Source organism: Felis catus, chromosome E2, assembly GCF_018350175.1.
Source record: "Felis catus isolate Fca126 chromosome E2, F.catus_Fca126_mat1.0, whole genome shotgun sequence".
Classification (NCBI taxonomy): domain Eukaryota; kingdom Metazoa; phylum Chordata; class Mammalia; order Carnivora; family Felidae; genus Felis; species Felis catus.
Window position 1 is genome coordinate 8,535,764 of NC_058382.1, and position 19,575 is coordinate 8,555,338.

At 42.6% G+C, this 19,575-nt stretch overlaps 1 protein-coding gene across 10 annotated transcripts in view; it reads left to right on the plus strand.

Annotated features, from left to right (window-relative positions):
* Positions 1 to 19,199, plus strand: part of SLC6A16 (solute carrier family 6 member 16) — a 56,108-nt gene extending 36,909 nt beyond the window's left edge. For 5 of the 10 annotated variants that reach the window (XM_019819229.3, XM_011289743.4, XM_019819230.3 and 2 more), the window contains 11 exons: positions 12,514 to 12,930; positions 13,373 to 13,530; positions 13,721 to 13,847; positions 14,042 to 14,217; positions 14,414 to 14,524; positions 14,701 to 14,942; positions 16,315 to 16,501; positions 16,902 to 17,103; positions 17,223 to 17,382; positions 18,511 to 18,673; positions 18,885 to 19,199. In XM_019819229.3, the coding sequence (XP_019674788.2) occupies positions 12,591 to 12,930; positions 13,373 to 13,530; positions 13,721 to 13,847; positions 14,042 to 14,217; positions 14,414 to 14,524; positions 14,701 to 14,942; positions 16,315 to 16,501; positions 16,902 to 17,103; positions 17,223 to 17,382; positions 18,511 to 18,673; positions 18,885 to 19,130 (2,112 nt within the window). In that variant the 5' untranslated portion in view covers positions 12,514 to 12,590 and the 3' untranslated portion in view covers positions 19,131 to 19,199. Of the gene's footprint in view, positions 1 to 12,496; positions 12,969 to 13,372; positions 13,531 to 13,720; positions 13,848 to 14,041; positions 14,218 to 14,413; positions 14,525 to 14,700; positions 14,943 to 16,314; positions 16,502 to 16,901; positions 17,104 to 17,222; positions 17,383 to 18,510 lie in introns of those variants that run through there. The other 5 variants (XM_045047226.1, XM_019819227.3, XM_045047227.1 and 2 more) reach the window with 5 other exon arrangements.
* Positions 19,200 to 19,575: the final 376 nt, after the last annotated feature.

Here is a 19,575-nt window from a genome sequence, read left to right on the forward strand (position 1 = left end):
TTTTGTCTCCTTGGTGAATTGACTCTGGTGAATTTTCTTTTTTAATTTCTGAAATCTGCTTTGTATAGTATGAAGACAGCCGCTCTAGATTTCTTTTGACATTGCATAAATAAATTTACATTTATTTATGTCTCAGTAAACAGCTTTATTGAGATATAATTTACATGTCATAAAATTCACCCGTTTAAAGTGTACAGCTCTGTGATTTTTAGCATATTCAGAGCATTGTGCATTTGTTATAATAACAATGTTATTTCAGAACATTTTCATCATTCCCTCCAAAACCTTTTTTTTAACTTTTAATCTATTTATATTATTATATTTAAGGTGTGTATGTGTGTGTGTGTGTGTGTGTGTGTGTGTGTGTGTGTGTGTTTTGTGGACAGCATATAGTTGGATCTACCCCTCCCACCCCAGCTAATAATCATTATTTTTTAATTGATCTATTTGGGTCATTTACATTTAATATGTCATGTATATTAATATATTATTGCTATGGTCAAATCTAGGGCTACCATTTTATTATTTGTTTTCTATTTGTCCTCTCTGTTTTTTCCCTCTGTTTTGTCTTTCTTGCTTCTTTTGACTTATTTAAATATTTTTTAGTATTCCATTTGAATTTATATTTGGCTTTTTAGTTATAGATCTTTGAATTAAGTTTTTTAGTGGTTGTTCTAAGGATTGATTATATTATGCACCTCCAATTTCACACAGACTACCTGAGCTAATATCACTTCACATAAATGTGGAAGCCTTATAACCTCATGGGACCCTTTCCTTTTATTTTATAGCTATCATATGTATGATGCTTATATACATTGAAAGCCTCCCCTACCAATTATATATTTTTTGCTTTCAACTGCAAACATTTTATTTTTATTATTTAATGTTTATTTTTGAGAGAGAGTGCACATGCACACATGAATGGGAGAGGGGCAGAGAGAGAGGGAGACACAGAATCTGAAGCAGGCTCCAGGCTCTGAGCTGTCAACACAGAGCCCGACACAGGGCTTGAACTCACTAACTGTGAGATCATGACCTGAGTCGAAGTTGGGTGCTCAACCAACTGAGCTACCCAGGTGCCTCTCAACTGCAAACATTTTTTAAAAGTCTTTAAAAGGAGTAAAAGAGTCCATTTTTTTTACCCCACTGTTTACTGTCTCTCTTGTTCCTCTCTGAAGGAGAGATTCTGGAGTTCCTAATTCTCCCCTGATACCATTTCACTAAAATCCAGAGAACATTCTTTAGCTTTTCTGTTACAGCAGGTCTGCTAGTGGGGGATTCTCTTAGTTTTCCTTTATCTGAGTTTTTATTTTCTTCTTTAATTTGAGAGAGAGAGCATGAGTGGTGGAGAGGGGCAGAGGGGGAGAGGGAGAATCTTAAGCAGGTTCCATCCTCAGTATGGAGCTTGACGCAGGCAGGGCTTGATCCCATGACCCTGGGATCATGACCTGAACCAAAACCGAGTCAGATGCTCAACCAACTGAGCCACCCAGGTCCCCCCAACTGAGAATGTTTTTATCTCATTTCATTCCTGAAGTATTTTTTTTTGATGGATATAGAATTATGTGATGATACTTTTTTTTTATTCCCTGTTAGCACTTTAAAGATATTCCACTGACTTCTGGCTGCCATCTTTTATGATGAGAAATCCACAATTCTGATTGTTATAGCCTTCTATGTAATCTGTTGTTTTTCTCTGTTAACCTTACCGATTCCTCTTTTTTCCTTTTAGCAGCACAGTTATGATGTGACTGATATGATATGGCTTTTTGGGGGGGGGATTTGATGAACTTCTTGAATCTAAATTTATATATTTAATCAAATTTGGGGAGTTTTCACGATTTTTTAACGCTTATTTATTTTTGGGACAGAGAGAGACAGAGAGAGACAGAGCATGAATGGGGGAGGGGCAGAGAGAGAGGGAGACACAGAATCGGAAACAGGCTCCAGGCTCTGAGCCATCAGCCCAGAGCCTGACGCGGGGCTCGAACTCACGGACCGCGAGATCGTGACCTGGCTGAAGTCGGACGCTTAACCGACTGCGCCACCCAGGCGCCCCTTCACGATTTTTTAAATTTCCTTTTTACATTTATTTATCTTTGAGAGACAGAGCACAAGTGGGGGAGGGGAAGAGAGAGAACGAGACACAGAATCCAAAGCAGGCTCCAGGCTCTGAGCTGTCAGCACAGAGCCCAACGCGGGGCTCAAACCCACAAACCATGAGATCATGACCTGAGTCAAAGTCAGACGCTTAACCGACTGAGCCACCCAGGCACTCCTCAGACTTTTTTTCCCACCAATCTCTTTCTCCCTCATTCTTGGACTTTTGATATTGTCTCATAGGTCCCTGAGGCTCTGCTCATTTTATTTGCAATTTTTTTTCTCTCTGTTCTTCAGATTGGATCATTTCTAATGTCCTATCTTCATATTCCATCTAATGAATTTTTAATTTGCAATATTTTACCTCTTGGCTCTAAAATTGCCATTTGGTTATTTTTTTAGTTTCTATTTCTCTACTCAGAACTTCTGTTGTTCCATTAATTTCGAGAGTTTTCACCTTTACCTAATGGAGAATGGGTATAATAGTTTCTTTAATGTCTTCATTTAGTTTTTTTTCCCTAATAAATAAAATGGTGGAATAGGAGGTCCCCAGCTCACTTCCCTCAACACGCACACAGACAACAATCCAGCAGCCATCCACAGAAAAAAAAGTGCCTTTGTGGGAGCTTTGGGATCCTAGTAGGAGGTTGTGAAACCCCAGGAAAGCCCAGGACTAAGGAAAACTGATTTCAGGAAGCAGGCTCTAACCCTGGTGGAAAGCCAGCCAAATGTGGTGCTGGGTACAGAATAATAACCCCATCTCTTTACGGACTTGGCTCCAACCCCACTTGGCTGCAGTCCTGCAACCGGTTCCATCCACCAAGGCACCAGGAGGAGCCATGGTCATCTACGCCACCAGTATCAGGCCTGCCAGCCTTGGACACAATTGCAGATCCTGAAGCATCCCTGTGACCCAGCTCAAGCCCTACTCTAACTGCCAGTCTAGAGTCAGACATGCTTGCACATGGGAGACATGCTCCTGGTAACAATCCTGCTAACCTTGGTTCTGACTTTGGATCCTGAAGCAGCTCTGTAACCTTGTTTCAGCCCTGATCTCAGTCCTACCTACCCAGGGATACAGCACTGCTGGTCTTTTCTCCTCATAGTAGGCTTGCCAACCTCAGTCCTGGCTGTGGACCCTGAAGCCAGTCCCAGCTACATACTTTGAAATGGCCCTGAGACTCAGTGACAACTCCTCTCTGACATGGTTGGAAGCCAGTTCTGACCACCCAGGAAACTGGTGACAGACCTGCCCCTCTGAGCCTCTAATGGCAGGCCTGTCGGCCTAGTTCTTGACTGCAGAACCTGAAGCAACCCTGTGACCCCGTTCCAGCCCTGCTCTACCACAGTTTCAGAGACAATCTTCCCACCCAGGGACTTTCCTAGGGACATGGTGCAAGTGCAGTCAGGGATCTGTGGGAGCCATACCCATCTGTGCCTGATAACAGACCTGCTGTCTGTGGACTTGACTGTAGCAATTTTACAAGTCCACTATTACCTTGATGTCAAAGCCAGACAAGGAGACTATGAGAAGAGATCATTACAGGCCAATATTTCTGATGAACATAGATGCAAAAATCCTCAACTGAATACTAGCAAACTGAATTGGTAAAAGGATCATACAGCATGATCAAGTGGTATTTATCCCAGGGATGCAAACATGGTTCAACATATGCAAGTCAATAAATGTGATACATCACATTAACAGAATGTAGGATAAAAAGCATATGATTATCTAGATGGGTTAGGGGCATTAAGGAATCGACTCCTGAAATCATTGTTGTACTATATGCTAACTAACTTGGATGTAATTTAAAAAAATAAATAAAAATTTAGAAAGTATTATATGATTATCTCAATAGATGCAGAAGTATTTTATAAAATTCACCATCATTCTATGATAAAATCTCTCAACAAATTAGTATAGAAGGCATGTACCTCAATATAATAAAGTCCATATATGAATGCCCACAGCTAACATCATACTAAAGGGTGAAAGCTCAAAGCTTTTCCTCTAAAATCAGGAACAAGATAAGAATGCTGTCTGTCTCCGTGATTATTCAACATAGTACTGGAAGTCCTAGCCATAACAATTAGACAAGAAAAAGAAATCAAAGGTATCCAATTTGGGCAGAAAGAAGTGAAATTGTCTCTATCTGCAGATAACATGATTTTATATACAGAAAACCCTAAAGATTCCTTAAAAAAAAAAAAAACCGTTAGAACTAATAAAATTTAGTAAAGGTGCAGAATACAAAATCAGCATACAAAAATCAGTTGCACTTCTATACACTAACAACCAACTATCTGAAAAACAAATTAAGAAGACAAACCCGTGTGGGACACCTGGTTGGTTCAGTCGGTTGAGTGTCCAACTCTTGATTTCAGCTCAGGTCATGATCCCAAGGCTGTGGTATTGAGCCCGTCAGGCTCTGTGCTGAGCATGGAGCCTGCTTACGATTCTCTCTCTCTATCTCTCTCTCTCTCCCTCTGTCCCTCTCCCCCGCTTGTGCTCTCTCCCTCTAAAATAAAAAAAATAATAATAATTTGAAAAATTAAAAAAAAAGACAATCCCATTTACAATAGCATCAAAAAGAATAAAATACTTAGGAATAAATTTAAACAAGGAGGTGAAAGATCTGTACACTGAAATCTATTAAACATTGATGAAAGAAATTGAAGACACAAATAATTTAAAAGATACCATGTTTGTGGATTGGAAGAATTAATGACAAATAATATGTGTCAACATACCCATATAACCCTAAGTGATCTACAGATTAAATGGGGTCCCTATAAAAATTCCAATGATAATTTTCACAGAAATAGAAAAAATTCTAAAATTCATATGGAGCCACAAAAGACCCAAGTAACTACAGCAATACTGAACAAGAAGAAAAAAACCAGAGGCATCTCACTTCCTGATTTCAAATTATATTACAAAGCTATAGTAATCAAAGCTGTATGGTATTGGCATAAAAACAGACACACAGATCAATGGAACAGAACAGAGAACCCAGAAATAAACTCACATGTGTTCAGTCAACTAAGGTATCAAGAATACACCATGAGGGAAAGGATAGTCTCTTTAATAAATTGTGTTGGGAAAACTGGATATTCACATGCAAAAAAAGGAAATTGGACCTTTGTCTCACACCATACACAAAAATCAACTCAAAATTGGTCAAAGACTTAAATGTAAGACCTGAAACTATTAAGACTCCTAGAAAAAAAAGCATATGGGAAAGCTCCTTGACATTGGTCTTGACAATGGTTTTTCAGGGGATGACACCAAAAGCACAAGCAACAAAAGAAAAATTAAAACAAGTAGGACAGCACCTAATTAAGTTTCTGCAGGGGCGCCTGGGTGGCTCAGTCGGTTAAGCGTCCGACTTCTGCTTGGGTCACGATCTCACGGTCCGTGAGCTCGAGCCCCGCGTCGGGCTCTGGGCTGATGGCTCAGAGCCTGGAGCCTGCTTCCGATTCTGTGTCTCCCTCTCTCTCTGCCCTTCCCCCGTTCATGCTCTCTCTCTGTCTCAAAAATAAATAAAACATTAAAAAAAAATTTTTTTTAAGTTTCTGCAAATAAATGAAATCAACAAAATGAAAAGGCATCCTATAGAATGACAAAATATTTGCAAACCATATATCCATAAGGTGTTGATAGCCAAAATATACAAGGAACTCACAGTATTCGGTGGCAAAAAAAATAAACAAAATGGAAAAACACCGAAATAGACAGTTTTCCAAAGTAAACATACAAATGGCTGATGGGTATATGAAAAAGTGCTGAACATCACTAACCATCAGGAAAATTCAAAACCATAGTGGGAGATCACCTCATGACCTTAAGATGGCTATCATGAAGAAATCAAAAGATAAGTGTTGGCAAGGATGTGCAGAAAAGGGAACACTTATATACTGTTGGTAGGAATGTAAATGGTACAACCATTATGGAAAACAGGATAGTGATTCCTCAAAAACTTAAAAATAGACACACCGTATGATCAAGAAATCTCACTTCTGGGTCCATATCCAAAGGAACTGAAATTAATATCTTGAAGAGATATCTGCACGCCCATATTCATTGTAGTATTATTCACAATAGCCAAGATATGAAAACAACCTAAGTGTCCATCAACAAAGGGATAAAGAAAATGTCACACACACACACACACACACACACACACACATACACACACACACACACTGGAGTATTATATAGCCTTAGAAAAGAAGGGAGTCCTGGTGTTTGTGACAACATGGATGAACCTCGAAGTCATTATACTAAGTGAAATAAACCAGGCACAGAAAGACAAATACTGCTGATCTTGCTTATATGTGGGATCTAAAAAAAGTCGAACTCATAGAAACAGCGAGTAGAAGAATAGTTACCGGGGGATGAGGAGTGAAGGAAACGTGATGTTTGTTGGTCAGCGGGTACAAACTTTCCGGTATAAGCTAAATGAATTCTAGAGACCTAATGTATGGCATGGCATGGTGATATAGCTAATATACCTATAGTTAATAAGGTATACTTGAAATTTGCTAAGAGAGAAGATCTTAGGTGTTCTTAACACACACACATACACACACACACACACACAGAGTAACTGTGAGGTGAGGGATAAGTTAATTAACTTCATGGACTGATCATATCACAATGTATACATATATCAAAACATTACATGTTATTCCTTAAACATATACAGTTTTTACTTATCAATAATACCTCAAAGCTGGAAAAATATAAGTACTTAAATTTTTCTTTTAAGATTTATTCATTTCTCAGAGAGACAGAGCGTAAGCAGGGGAGGGGCAGAGAGGGAGAGGGAAACACAGAATCTGAAGCAGGCTCCAGGCTCTGAGCTGTCAGCACAGAGCCTGATGCGGGGCTTGAATTCACGGACCATGAGATCATGACCTGAGCTGAAGTTGGACACTCAACCGACTGAGCCACCCAGGTGCCCCAAAATGGGCTCCAGGCTCTGAGCTGTCAGCACAGAGTTCTATGCAAGGCTTGGACCCATGAACACAAGATCATGACCTGAGCCAAAGTCAGATGCTTAACTGACTGAGCCACCCAGGCACCCCTGTACTTTTAAAAATAATAAGTCTTTGTCTAAAAATTCCATCATCTGGGTCATCTCAGGGTTGACATCTGTGGATTGTCTTTTCCCTTGGGAAATGGTCAGATTTTCACATGTGTGTGTTTAAGTGATGAGTAAGTTTGGACGGTATCCTGGGAATTTTAAGTATTATATTGCAAACTCAGGATCCTGTTAGTATCCCTTGGAGAATGTTGGATTTTGTTGGCTTGTTTGTTTCAGCAGGCCATCAACCTGGGTAGGTTCAGATGGCAGGTTCTGTCCCATCTTCTGTGGGTGTTGGTTACAACGTTAGTTCAATCTCTAAAGCCTTTGCTGTGCTATTTGGATTAGCATGTGCCGCCCTGGGGTTGGCCTGTGACTTGGGCATTGGTTTATATCATTGTTCAGTTTTCAGAACCTTGTTGCTCTTCTTCACATTTGTTTCCTGCTTGTGTAGTTCAGAGGTGAGCCTCTGAGGTGAAAAGGGAAAATTAGTAATGTCCCTACCCTCTTACTCTCTAATACATAGGAGTTTCTTTTCCTGGTCCTTTGGAAATAGGAGGCTTCTGCTAGAGTATCTGCTGTTGGTGCTTGTGGCACAGTTACATGGTTTGGCTTATTCTTGGATCAGGAGACAAAGGAGGGAAAAGAAATATGAAATTCACCCCTCCCCTCATTATAAGTCATTATTCAAGTTCTAACTTAAATCCCTGGTCTGCTTTTTTTTTTTTTTCAGTTTACTTTTCAAAGTTCACAGGCTCTTGTTTCTTATATGCTATTTAAGATTTTTATCTGTCATCAGTGGGAGAGGCTGCGTATCATTACTTTACTTCATCTTGGCCAGCAACAAAGAACTAGTGTCAGTCTCTTCATTATTTTCGGTACTTTATTCTTCTATATAAATTGTAAAATCTTTTTAGCTTTCATGAAAAGTTACGTTGAGATTTTGGTTGGAATTGCCTTCAATCTATAAATCATTTTGGGGAGAAATTCCATCCTTACAGTATTGAGTATTTATACTCATAAACATGAGATGTTTCTGCATATTTAAGGTCTTGGTTTAACGTTTACGTTTATTTCTTGATGCCATATAGTTTTTGTTGCTGTTGTGAGTGCCATCTTTCTATTTTAAAATATACTTTTTGGGGCACCTGCGTGGCTCAGTCATTTGAGCAGCTGACTCTTGATTTTGGCTCAGCTCATGATCTCATGGTTTATGGGTTTGAGCCTTGCGTTGGGCTCCACACTAACTTGCTTGAGACTCTCTCTCCCTCTGCCCCCTCCCCACTCATGCTTTCTCTCTCTCTAAAATAAAACAAAACAAATAAAATATATTTTCTGTTTATTATTGCTTTATAGAAATCCAGGGTTTTTAGTTATTTTCCAATGTTTATTTTTAAGATAAACTTTTTTTTTTTTTTTTAAGTAAGCTCTATGCCCAACATAGGGGCTCAGACTCACAACCCAGAGATCAAGATTACATGCTTTACTGGCTGAGCCAGCCAGGTACCCCTAAGATAAACTTTCATTAAAGTATCCCAAGTCAGGGGCGCCTGGGTGGCCCAGTCGGTAGGTGTCCGACTTTAGCTCAGGTCGTGATCTCACAGTTTGTGAATTTGAGCCCCGCATCAGGCTCTGTGCTGACAGAGCCTGAAGCCTGCTTTGGATTCTGTGTCTCCCTCTCTCTCTGCTTCTCCCCCACTTGTGCTCTCTCTCTCTCAAAAATAAATAAACATTTAAAAAAAATTTTTAAAAAGTATCTCAAGTATGTCCAAATCGTAATTATAGTTATCACATAGTTATAACTTATCACAATGTAAGCACACTACCCTGGCTTTTGACACCATGAATTTGTTTTGCCTCTTCTTGAACTTCATGTAAGTGGAATTATGTACTGTGTTCTTTTCTGGGCCTTGCTTCTTTCATTCAAAGTAATATTCTTTTTTTATGTTTATTCATTTTTGAAAGACAGAGACAGAGCACAAGCAGGGGTGGGGCAGAGAGAGAGAGGGACACAGAATTTGAAGCAGCTCCGGGCTCTGAGCTGTCAGCACAGAGCCCGACGCGGGGCTCAACTCACGAACTGCGAGATCATGACCTGAGCCGAAGTCAGATGCTCAACCTACTGAGCCACCCAGGCGCCCCTCAAAGTAATATTTCTGAGATTCATGCAGGTTGTTATGCATATCAGCAGTTCACTCTTTTTATTATTGTATACCCGTTATATGAATATACTATTACTTATCCATTCTACTATTGAAAGAGATTTGGGTTGTTTCCAGGTTTTGGCAGTTATGAATAGTACAACTATTAGCATTCTTGAACATGATTTTTGGTGTACTCATGTACACATTTGTTAGATGGTCACTTTGGAATGATTGTAAAATGTGAAAATAAAGTATGTAGGTACATTCAACTAGTTTAGTTTTTTTTTTAATGTTTATTTATTTTGAGGGAGGAGGGTCAGAAAGAGAGAGAGAGATTGAGAATCCCAGGAAGGCCACATACCCAGCATGGAGCCAGACATGGGACTCTCTATCTCACGACCGTGAGATCAAGAGCTTAAATCAAGAGTCGGACACTCAACTTAGCCACCCAGGCACCCCTCAACTAGTTTTCTGAAGTAGTTGTACCAATCTCTGCTTCTACCAACTGTGTACGTGAGTTCCAAAAGTTTCCGCACAAGCCATCATTTGGTTTAATCAGACTTTTTCATTTATACTAGCTCATCTAGTGGGTATGTAGTGATCTCATGTGATTTCCTCCCAACATCTTATTTTGTTTTATTTATTTATTTATTTATTTATTTATTTATTTATTTTTAAATGTTTTTATTTATTTTTGAGACAGAGACAGAGCATGAGCAGGGGAGGGGCAGCGCGAGAGGGAGACGCAGAATCCGAAGCAGGCTCCAGGCTCCTAGCTGTCAGCACAGAGCCCGACGTGGGGCTCAAACTCACGGAGTGTGAGATCATGACCTGAGCTAAAGTCAGATGGTTAACCGACTGAGCCACCCAGGCGCCCCCAACATTTTATTTTGAAAAAATATTTAGGCATACAGAAAAGTTGGAATATTTATACACTGACCATCCATATAACCATCAACCTCGGTTCTACAATTAACATTTTACTCTATGCAATTTATCACATATATATCCATCTATTGTTATTGTGGTTTTAGTTACATTTTCTTGTTGACCAGTGAAGTTGAGTAATGACCACCATTTCCTATGGCTATTGATTTGTATATATTACAAGCCTTTATTAGTAAGCTTATTCAGGTTTTCTTTTCCCTTCCCTCCACTTTTTAGCTTGTCCACTTTTTCTTATTTATAGATATTTCTTTCTTTTATAAATATCATTTGGGAAACAGGCCCTTTGGGGGTTATATATTTTGTTAGTTTCCCACTGTTACTCTAACAATAACTACAAACTTAGTGGTTTAAAACAACATGAATGTATTATCATACCATTCTAGAGGTTGGAAATCTGAAATCCATTTGGCTGGGCTAAAAGCAAGTGTCAGTGTTCCTGTGTTCCTTACATAGGATCTAGGGAAGAATCCATTTCCTAGAGTTTTCCAGCTAGCATTCCTTGAATCATGGCGCCTTCCTCCACGTTCAAGGTGCATTACTCCAACTTCTGCTCCTGCGATCCCATTTTCTTCTTGGATTCTGACTCTTCTACCTTCCTTTTCCCATATAAGGATCCTATAAATACATTGGGCCCATCATAGATAATCCAGCTAATCTCCTTTCAAGATCCATAACTTAACCATATTGAAAAGTCACTTTTTCCATGTAAAGTAACATATTCATAGGTTCTAGGGATTAGGATGTGGATATCTTGGAGAAGGGCATTATTCTGTCTACCACGTATGTTGCAAATATCTTCCACTGCCTTAGGGCTTGTCTGTTTATTCAATTACTGTTGTTTCCATTGAAGTTTCTAGTTTTAATTTAATCCAATATGTCAAACTTTTCCTTTATGATTGGTGCTTTTTGTGTCCCATTTAAGAAATCTGTGCCTATACTCAAGTCATGCCGATACCCTCCTAGGTTTTTCATCTGGGATGTTATTGTTTTGTCGTTCACATTTAGAACTTCAATCTTCTCTGAATAGATTATTGTTTAATATGTGAAGTTGGGGAGGCCAGGGCTCACTTATTTCTGTGTAGATATCCAGTTCCTCTAACAACCAATGATTCATTGATAAGAATGCCCTTTCTCTACAGCTTTGCAGTGCTGTCTTTATTGTAGATCAGGCACCTATATTTGTGTGAGTTTCTGAAATCTCCCAGTGGTATCCACAGAACTTCCTGTGGTAATGGAAATGTTTGATATCTGTCCTTCCAGTATGGTAGCCGTATGGCTACTGAGCACTTGATACATGGCTAGTATGACTGAGGAACTAAATCGTTGATGTTACTTAATTTTAATTAAGCAGCCATATGTGGCTTGTAGGCACCATATTCAACAGTGCAGCACATTGATCCATGGATCTATTTATGCCATAGATCCCTGTGCCAATACCATACTCTCTTAATTACTGTAGCTTTATAATTAGTCTTTACATTTGCTTCTTCTCTATCAAGATTGTATTAATCATTCTAAGCCTTTTGCTTTCCATGTACACTTTATTTATTTGTTTTAAAATGTTTGTTTATTGAGAGAGGAAGAGCGAGCATGAGTGGAGGAGGGGCAGAGAGAGAGAGGGAGAGAGAGAGAATCTGAAGCTGTCCGCACAGAGCCTGATGCGGGACTTGATCTCATGAAGCGTGAGATCATGACTGGAGCTGAAATTGAGAGTCGGTTGCTCAACTGACTGAGCCACCCAGGAGCCCTTCCATGTACATTTTAGAATCAGCTTGTCAATTTCCCCAAAAAACCCTGGTGTGATTTCAGTAAGAACTGCATTGAATTTATAGATCAATTGGGGATAATTGGCATTGTTTTACTATTAAGATTTCTAGTTCACAAACATGCTATATCCCTTAATTTTATTTTCTCTCAATAATGTGTGTGTGTGTGTGTGTGTGTGTGTGTGTGTGTGTGTGTGTGTGTATGTAAAGGTCTTGCCCATCTTTTGTTAAAATTATTGTTATGCATGTTATGTCTGTTGGCATTACTGTACATAGTATTGTTTTAAAATTATTTTCTAAAGGCAGGCATATCCTTGGTATGTTTTCAAGGGTGGAGAACTCCATGTTCTTATCCACATAAGGATAAGAGGGTTTGGAGGCCTCAGGGGTTCTTGTACAATTAGTCTTGTCTTTACTTAGCTCATATATCTAAAGTCTGTAGTTCTTGATGTCCTTAAGGTCAACAAGGAAGGAGTCCTCACCCCTGCAGAAGCAGGAACTAGAGTCCACCCTGGATAACAACTGTTAGTGAAAACATGGAGGCCCGAGATGAGAAATCCCAGACGTCTAGACCTTCGGACTCCAAATCCTTGACTATTACTTCCTCAACTCCCCAGCTATTAAAGTCTGAGTTGCCTACTGAGGAATTGATGGGGAAGGGACAGAAGCTTGACACTCTGTCACCAAACATTTGGTCTGATGAAGATAATGATGAAATATTGGAGACCACAGACAGTGATGAACTGAAGGATAAAGCCCCCCCTGATCGACCATACTGGGCCAATAAAATTGAATACCTTCTGGCCCAGGTGGGCTTCTCTGTGGGGCTGAGCACCATCTGGCGCTTTCCTTACCTGTGTTTTCACAACGGAGGTGGTAAGCCTGGGGACCAGGAATCATGGACCCACAAGGGGGTGAGGAGCCAAAGGACTGTCCTTGCTACTCCGAGGTCTCTGGGATATGGGGGGGGGGGGGGGGGCGGGATTTGGGATCCTGACTAGGACAGGAGGCAGGTACCTGAACACCTAGGATGTCGGGTGGGTGGGAGCAGGGTAGCTGAACATTTAGGTTCATGAGGATGGTGGAGCTGGAGGCCTGGGTCCAGGGTGGGCTGGAAACTAAGCATCTGGGTCTTCCAGAAACTGGGGGAGAAGGGACACCTGGGACTATGAGGGATGTGGAAACAGTTGAGCCCTGATGCCTGTGGCCCTGAGGGAGGTCACGGGGGGCGGGAGGAATGTGTTTTCCTGGCCCCCAAAGAAGTCTAGGCACTGAAAACCCAGGTGGTTCTCAGAGCCCTCCTGACTCCCTTGCACAGGCAGTTTTCTCATCATCTACATCCTCATGCTGTTCTTGATCGGGGTTCCTCTTCTATTCCTGGAGATGGCAGCTGGTCAGAGAATGCGTCAGGGCAGCATTGGTGTATGGAAGATCATCAGCCCCTGGATTGGTGGTGTGGGGTATACCAGCTTCATGGTGAGGAGTCCTGGGCTGCCCCGGCCTGCCCTTTACACCCCACTCCCACCCTGACCCTTGTCCTGGGATGGGTCCCACGACTTCACTTCCACAGGTCAAGTCTCTTCAGTTCCCAGTCCTCTGTCAGATCCCCTGCTTTCTGCTGGCCTACCTTTCTTCTCCTGTCTCCAGAATTCTGCTTGGTCCCTAGGTGTGCTGCATTGTGGGCTTGTACTACAGTGTGCTCATGGCCTGGAGTCTCTTCTATTTAGTTCAGTCTTTCCAGTCTCCACTGCCTTGGTCAGTGTGCCCCTTACTGAGGAACTCCAGTACTTATGGTGAGAAGAGAGGGAAGAAAAGGGCAATTGGGAGGGCTGAAAAAAGGATAGGGAAATGAAGAAGGAAGAAGATTGTTGAGAAAATTGGGATGAGCAGGAAGATGTTTGAATGAGATTGGAAGGAGGAGGTGGAGGGGAATTGGAAGGGGGAGTCACGTGGTCTTGCAGCTTCCTCCATGCCCAGTTCACCTCAGATCCTGAATGTGTGCGGACAACATCCACTACGTACTTTTGGTACCGGAATGTATTGAAGGCCACAGACAAAATCGAAATGGGTGGGCTACCAGTTAAGCATCTCAGTGTCTCTGTCTTTGTGACCTGGTTAATTATCTGCGTCTCCATGATCAGAGGACCCAAGTCCTCTGGAAAGGTGAGCCACTCTCTAACTTACTAATCTGATGGACTCCTTTCTACCTGAGACCCCCTAATATTCTCCTAACCTGATGCCTGTAGGCCTCTACCTTCTAACACATACTAATATGACCTTTGACTCAGTAGCCTTTGATCCTACTGTCCCAGCGTCTGTCTTTGCTGAACTCTGTTTCTGAATCATACTTCCCACTCAGATGCTGTATGTCTCAGTGATCCTTCCCTACTTCATCCTTTTCTGTCTCCTTATCCGGAGTCTCACGCTGGAGGGTGCAAAATTTGGTCTCGACAGTTTGTTGGCTGCCCAGGTGAGGTGTCCCCTGCCCTTGAATTCTCTTACCCACATGGGGGGGTGTCAGGGACAGGATGGTTGTCAGTCTGGTAGAGGTCCTCCTAGTTCCCTCCTTCACCCCCTCTTCATCTTCCATCAGATCACAGACCCCTCCTCACTTTATATCTCAGTTTGCATGGTACTTCTCCCCAGGTGCCAGCTCTGTACTCTGTGGAAGTGTGGCGCCGGACAGGGAACCAGATCTTTTTATCCATGGGCCACGGCTTTGGCAGCTTCATCGCAATCAGCTCATACATCCCTCGATCCAACAACTGTGTCATGGATGCCTTTGCTGTGGCTCTTCTCAACTTGGTTGCCTCACTGACCGCCATGGTGTTTGTATTTGCCACAATGGGCCACTTGGCCACAAAGAACAACAACAAATGTTTCGTAAAGTGAGCCCAATATTTCATATGCAGATCATCAAAAAGACCAAAGTCTTAGAAATAGCTCGTGGAATTCCAGCCTAGGCCCCCATCTAGGCTCAGTCAGTATGGGACCCTCAAATGGGAGCATCCTAAACTGTAGAAACACCTGAATCGCTCCATCTCTGTCTCTTTCAGGGCTGCCTTTCTAAACTAGTAAAGCCCCAAACTCATAGGTTTTCAATGGTGTGTTCACCCCATTCTTAACTGGGGATTGCCATGGAAAATTAGGAGAACAGCTTTAGCTGAATCATTAGACAAGAGGCAAAAAATAAAAAAATTAAAAAAAAGACCCACAGTACCACCAGAGCCCCCAGAGCCCATTCCTGATTTTCTTCTCCTATAAGATTCATTCTAAAAAATATCCATGAAACATTTATAAAACACCTCCTATCTGCCAACCCTGTGTTGAGTTCTGGAAACACAACCAATGGTGAGGCAGACCACCATCCCTGCCCTAAAACAAACCACAGTCTTTTGAGGAAGCAGATACTAAAGATAATCACAAAGTAGATGATAACTGGTAGTAAGGGATGATGAAGAGACACAGAAGAGCAAACCACTAACTTCCTGGGGCAGTCAGAGAAGACCTTCCGGTGGAGGCAATCCCAAGCTGAGTCTGTCTCCTGACAAATAACCACCACTTAGCATGCTTTCATAATGTTTCCCATTCATAGACCTACATATAAAAACGTATCATTAAAAAGATCGGATCACACCATACTACTTTTCTGCAGCTTGTTGACTTGCCCTTATGGAAGTAAATCTTGAATAGCTTTCTATGGCAGTAAACAGAGTTTGGGGGGCTGAGTAAGGATGTGTAGGAATTTGCATATGGAGAATGGTATAGTGGTAGAATTTGGGTAGACTGGGATCAGAGTGGGTGGTGCTAGGCAGAGAGAACACCACGTGCCAGAGATACTGAGCAACGGGGAGCATGGCAAGTGGAAGCAGGCCTAATGGTTGAGTATGTCCAAAATAGAGAAGGTGAAGAGTTGTACATTAAGAGATGGGAGAGGCCAGCAGGTCAAGGAAGCTGAGAAGCTTTAACGTCGTCCTGAAATTGTCTAGTAGGAGGTATAGGTCCTAAAGCCCTCCATGACACTGTAGGAAAGACCCCTCCAGGTCTTAAGGCAGAAACTCTGTGGCCTCCTGCCGACACATTATGAAAGTAGGTGTCAGGCAGTGAGGGCCAGGACCCTGGAGACCCAGGTTTCAGTGCAGGCTGCACATTAACCAGATCAAAAACTCCAGACTAGTGGTTTTCCTTCTTGTGTGAAAGATAAGAGAGAAGTTATCTTAAAGGGCCAAATGGTTTATGTGATTCTACCCCTGTCCCCAGGAATGCCAAGACAGTGATGAATCTGATAGTTACCGGGGTGCTGCCTCCTGAGGTCCAGCCCCCAGACAGTCTGTATTATGAGCCAAGCTCCATCTACCCCAAATGGTTCAAGAACCTTCCTGAACAAATGAAAAGCATGATCCTTCCCCATTTGTCCAATTGCAACTTATCTGAACAATTGAAGGAGGTAGGTAGGGGTTGGGGATGGGGTCCAAATGTTCCCTTCAAAGCCCCCAGCACACCAGAAACGTCAGCTCTCCTTAGGTGCCTCTAGAATTCAGAAAGGCAATTCTCGGCAGCATCCTGAACAACCAGGACCAAGGTTCACAGTATCCTTCTGTGATAATGCAGGTGTAGCCTCCAGAGCACCAAGCACTAGAGTTCATATAAGCCTGTTCACCCCATCCCCAAAGAGTTGCCAGACTAGCAGCTGTTGTTGGAGGAAGTCCTCATGCCTCAAGGCCAGAGGAGTTTAACAATGTCCATCGACAGTGCTACAGGTCGTTTCCTAGAGGAGGAGAGGAGAATGCAGTTAGGGTTCTACAGAATGAGCTCAGAGCCCTTACCATTCCTCCCTTCACCCACAGGTTATGGAGGGTCCTGGTGTGGCCTTTGTGGCAATTACTGATACCATCTCTGTGTTTTCTGGATCCACTGTCTGGGCCATCGTCATCTTCGTGTTGCTGGCAAACCTGGGGCTGAGCACCATGATAGGGGTCATGCAGGGCATTATTACCCCTCTCCAGGACACCTTCGCTTCCCTCAGGAAACAGACAAAACTGCTTACAGGTACTCGGACCTATGACCCCACTCCCACCTATGGCCATTGTCTAGCTTAACCCCACTGGGACTCTTATATAACCTAGTTTGAATTCTGACCTTGATACAAATCTGATGTTTTCCTTCAGTGGGCATCTGTGTGCTTATGTTCCTGGGCAGCCTCATTTTTGTGAGACCTTCTGGCAGCTACTATGTGAACCTGCTGGATGATTACTGGGCATCTCTGCCCCTCCTCCTCATTGTCATCTTGGAGAATGTGGCCATGGCCTGGATCTATGGAGCCAGGAGGTGATGTCCCAAGCCCAGGATCTCCAGCCATACACCCACACAGCTAGGGTCTCTAGGGAGTGTCGGCCCCTCTTGCTCTCACTGCCAGGTCTCTGATCCCAGGGCTTATGGAGAGCCCCCAGGAGGGTGGGAAGGAGGAAGGCCTGGGCTGATGCCTGGAGAAAATAGCTGTAAAATGGAAAAGCAGTGAACAGACTATATCAACTCCTAGCAGCTCCTGAGCTCTACTTTTAGCCAGGATAGTGTGGGCATACAGTCCCTCACTTCTCAAATGTGCTCTGGACCAATAGCATTGGCATCGCCTGAGAGTTTATTAAAAATATAAAACCCTGGACTCTACCCCAGACCTTTGTATCTGAATTTTAACAAGAACCCCAAGTAAATTGTCTGCACATTAACATTTGAGAAGCATTGTGTAATCCAAATGTGGCAGCAATTCTAGGTGATAGTGGTTCTTGGCATCAGTTGCTGATTCATACACTCACTCTCAAATATTGCCCAGAGTGTGCCCAAGGGGCAGGCAGGCCTTTTGAGCCCTGGGGATACTGGGATAAATTAGACCGAGTTTCTGCTCTCGGAGTCCAAAGGAGATGTATGTAAGCAGATTTGGGGGGCAGGGTAGTAAGCCTATGATAGAGGCAGCCGAGGGTACTCTGGGAACACAGATGGTTATGTAAAGAAGATTGAAGGGTCAGGCAAGGAGGGGATGCTTGAACAGAATCGAGACAGATGAAGGGGAGTTTGTCAAGGGAAAGAAAAAAGGAGGGCGCTCTAGGCAAAAGGAACCCGATGTACATATATGTTGGGGTTAAGAAGGTGCACCAAAGAAAGCTGGATAAGTGGGATTGAAGAAACTACATTAGGAACTCAGCCTTTATCCTGAGGGTGATGGAGGAGAGAAATGTTTTTGTTTTGTTTTTTGTTTTGTTTTGTTTTAATCCTGAGGCTGGGACAGAAATCAGACTGGAACGAGATGCATTCGAGGGAAGAAAACTGGTTGTGGAGGTGAACAGAAACGTTTAAGAAACGTGAAGCTCTGTCTCCCAGGCTGGGTTTGGATTGACCCCTCCACAAGGCTGGGAAAGGCCTGAACAGGCCCCTCCAAAGCCTCGTGGCCCTTCTTCCCAGGTTCCTTGCAGACCTGACTATCATGTTGGGCCGCCCCATCTCCCCCATCTTTCGTTGGCTGTGGTGCTTTCTGTCTCCATTTGTGCTGCTAGTCCTGTTTGTAAACACCCTGATTCATCTGTGTCTGAAGAACATCACCTACTTGGCCTGGGACTCAAGCATTGTGAGCCTCTCTCTCAGACCCCAGAACCCCTTAGGGAGCGGGTGAGGACTTTGTGATCTTCTCTGGCCTCTAAGACTCTGCCACCTTATTCTCGGGTTCCCTGGGGACCCAGTTATCTAGTCTCTTGTCTCGGTTCATGTCCCTACCCCCAACCTCTGTAGCCTTCCTCTTCAGAGAAACTGGGTATTCTAAATCTTCCCTTTCTCCACAGTCAAATGAGGTGATCCGAATTTACCCATCATGGGCTAAAGTCTTGCTCATCATCTCCATCGTCATTACCATCTTGCCTATCCCTGCCTACTTCCTGTACACACTCATTGATGTGGCTTTTCCAGTCTCCATGATTCACAGTAAGGTCACAGTTATCTTCAAACCTGAAGCTAAAGGGAACTCGCTGAAGCCCCATCCAGGGCTTCAGGTGATGCAAAGTCAAAAGGTTGATAAAATGGATAAATAACCAGGGAAAAACCTCTCTGCCATGTGAGTAATTCATCTTGAAAATAAAGACTTGGTTTATTTGGCAAAACATCGCTTTTGCTTTTTTTTTTTTCAAAGTGGAACTCCCCGGCTGGCAACTTGACGTTAGAAAAGGTAAAAGTAGCAATTGCTAATGTAACTGGACTCAAAGATGTTTTGTTTTCCTGGACTGGGAAAGTTTTTCTGGCCAGATGGAGGTTGACACAGCAGTCATTCTCTGCATCTCCTACACTTGCCCTCACCAGACACATAATAATGGTGTTCTTTGACCTCCAGTATTTGGTTGATGGTGACGGCTGACCCCTACTTCTCCTAGGCTGCCTTCCTCTTGGAATTGGTGGTACATGTCAGGTCTGATCCCTACGAAACTAAGGTAAAAATGGTGCTGGTACCCGTGAAACTTTGCTTTTGTCATGAAAAAAAAA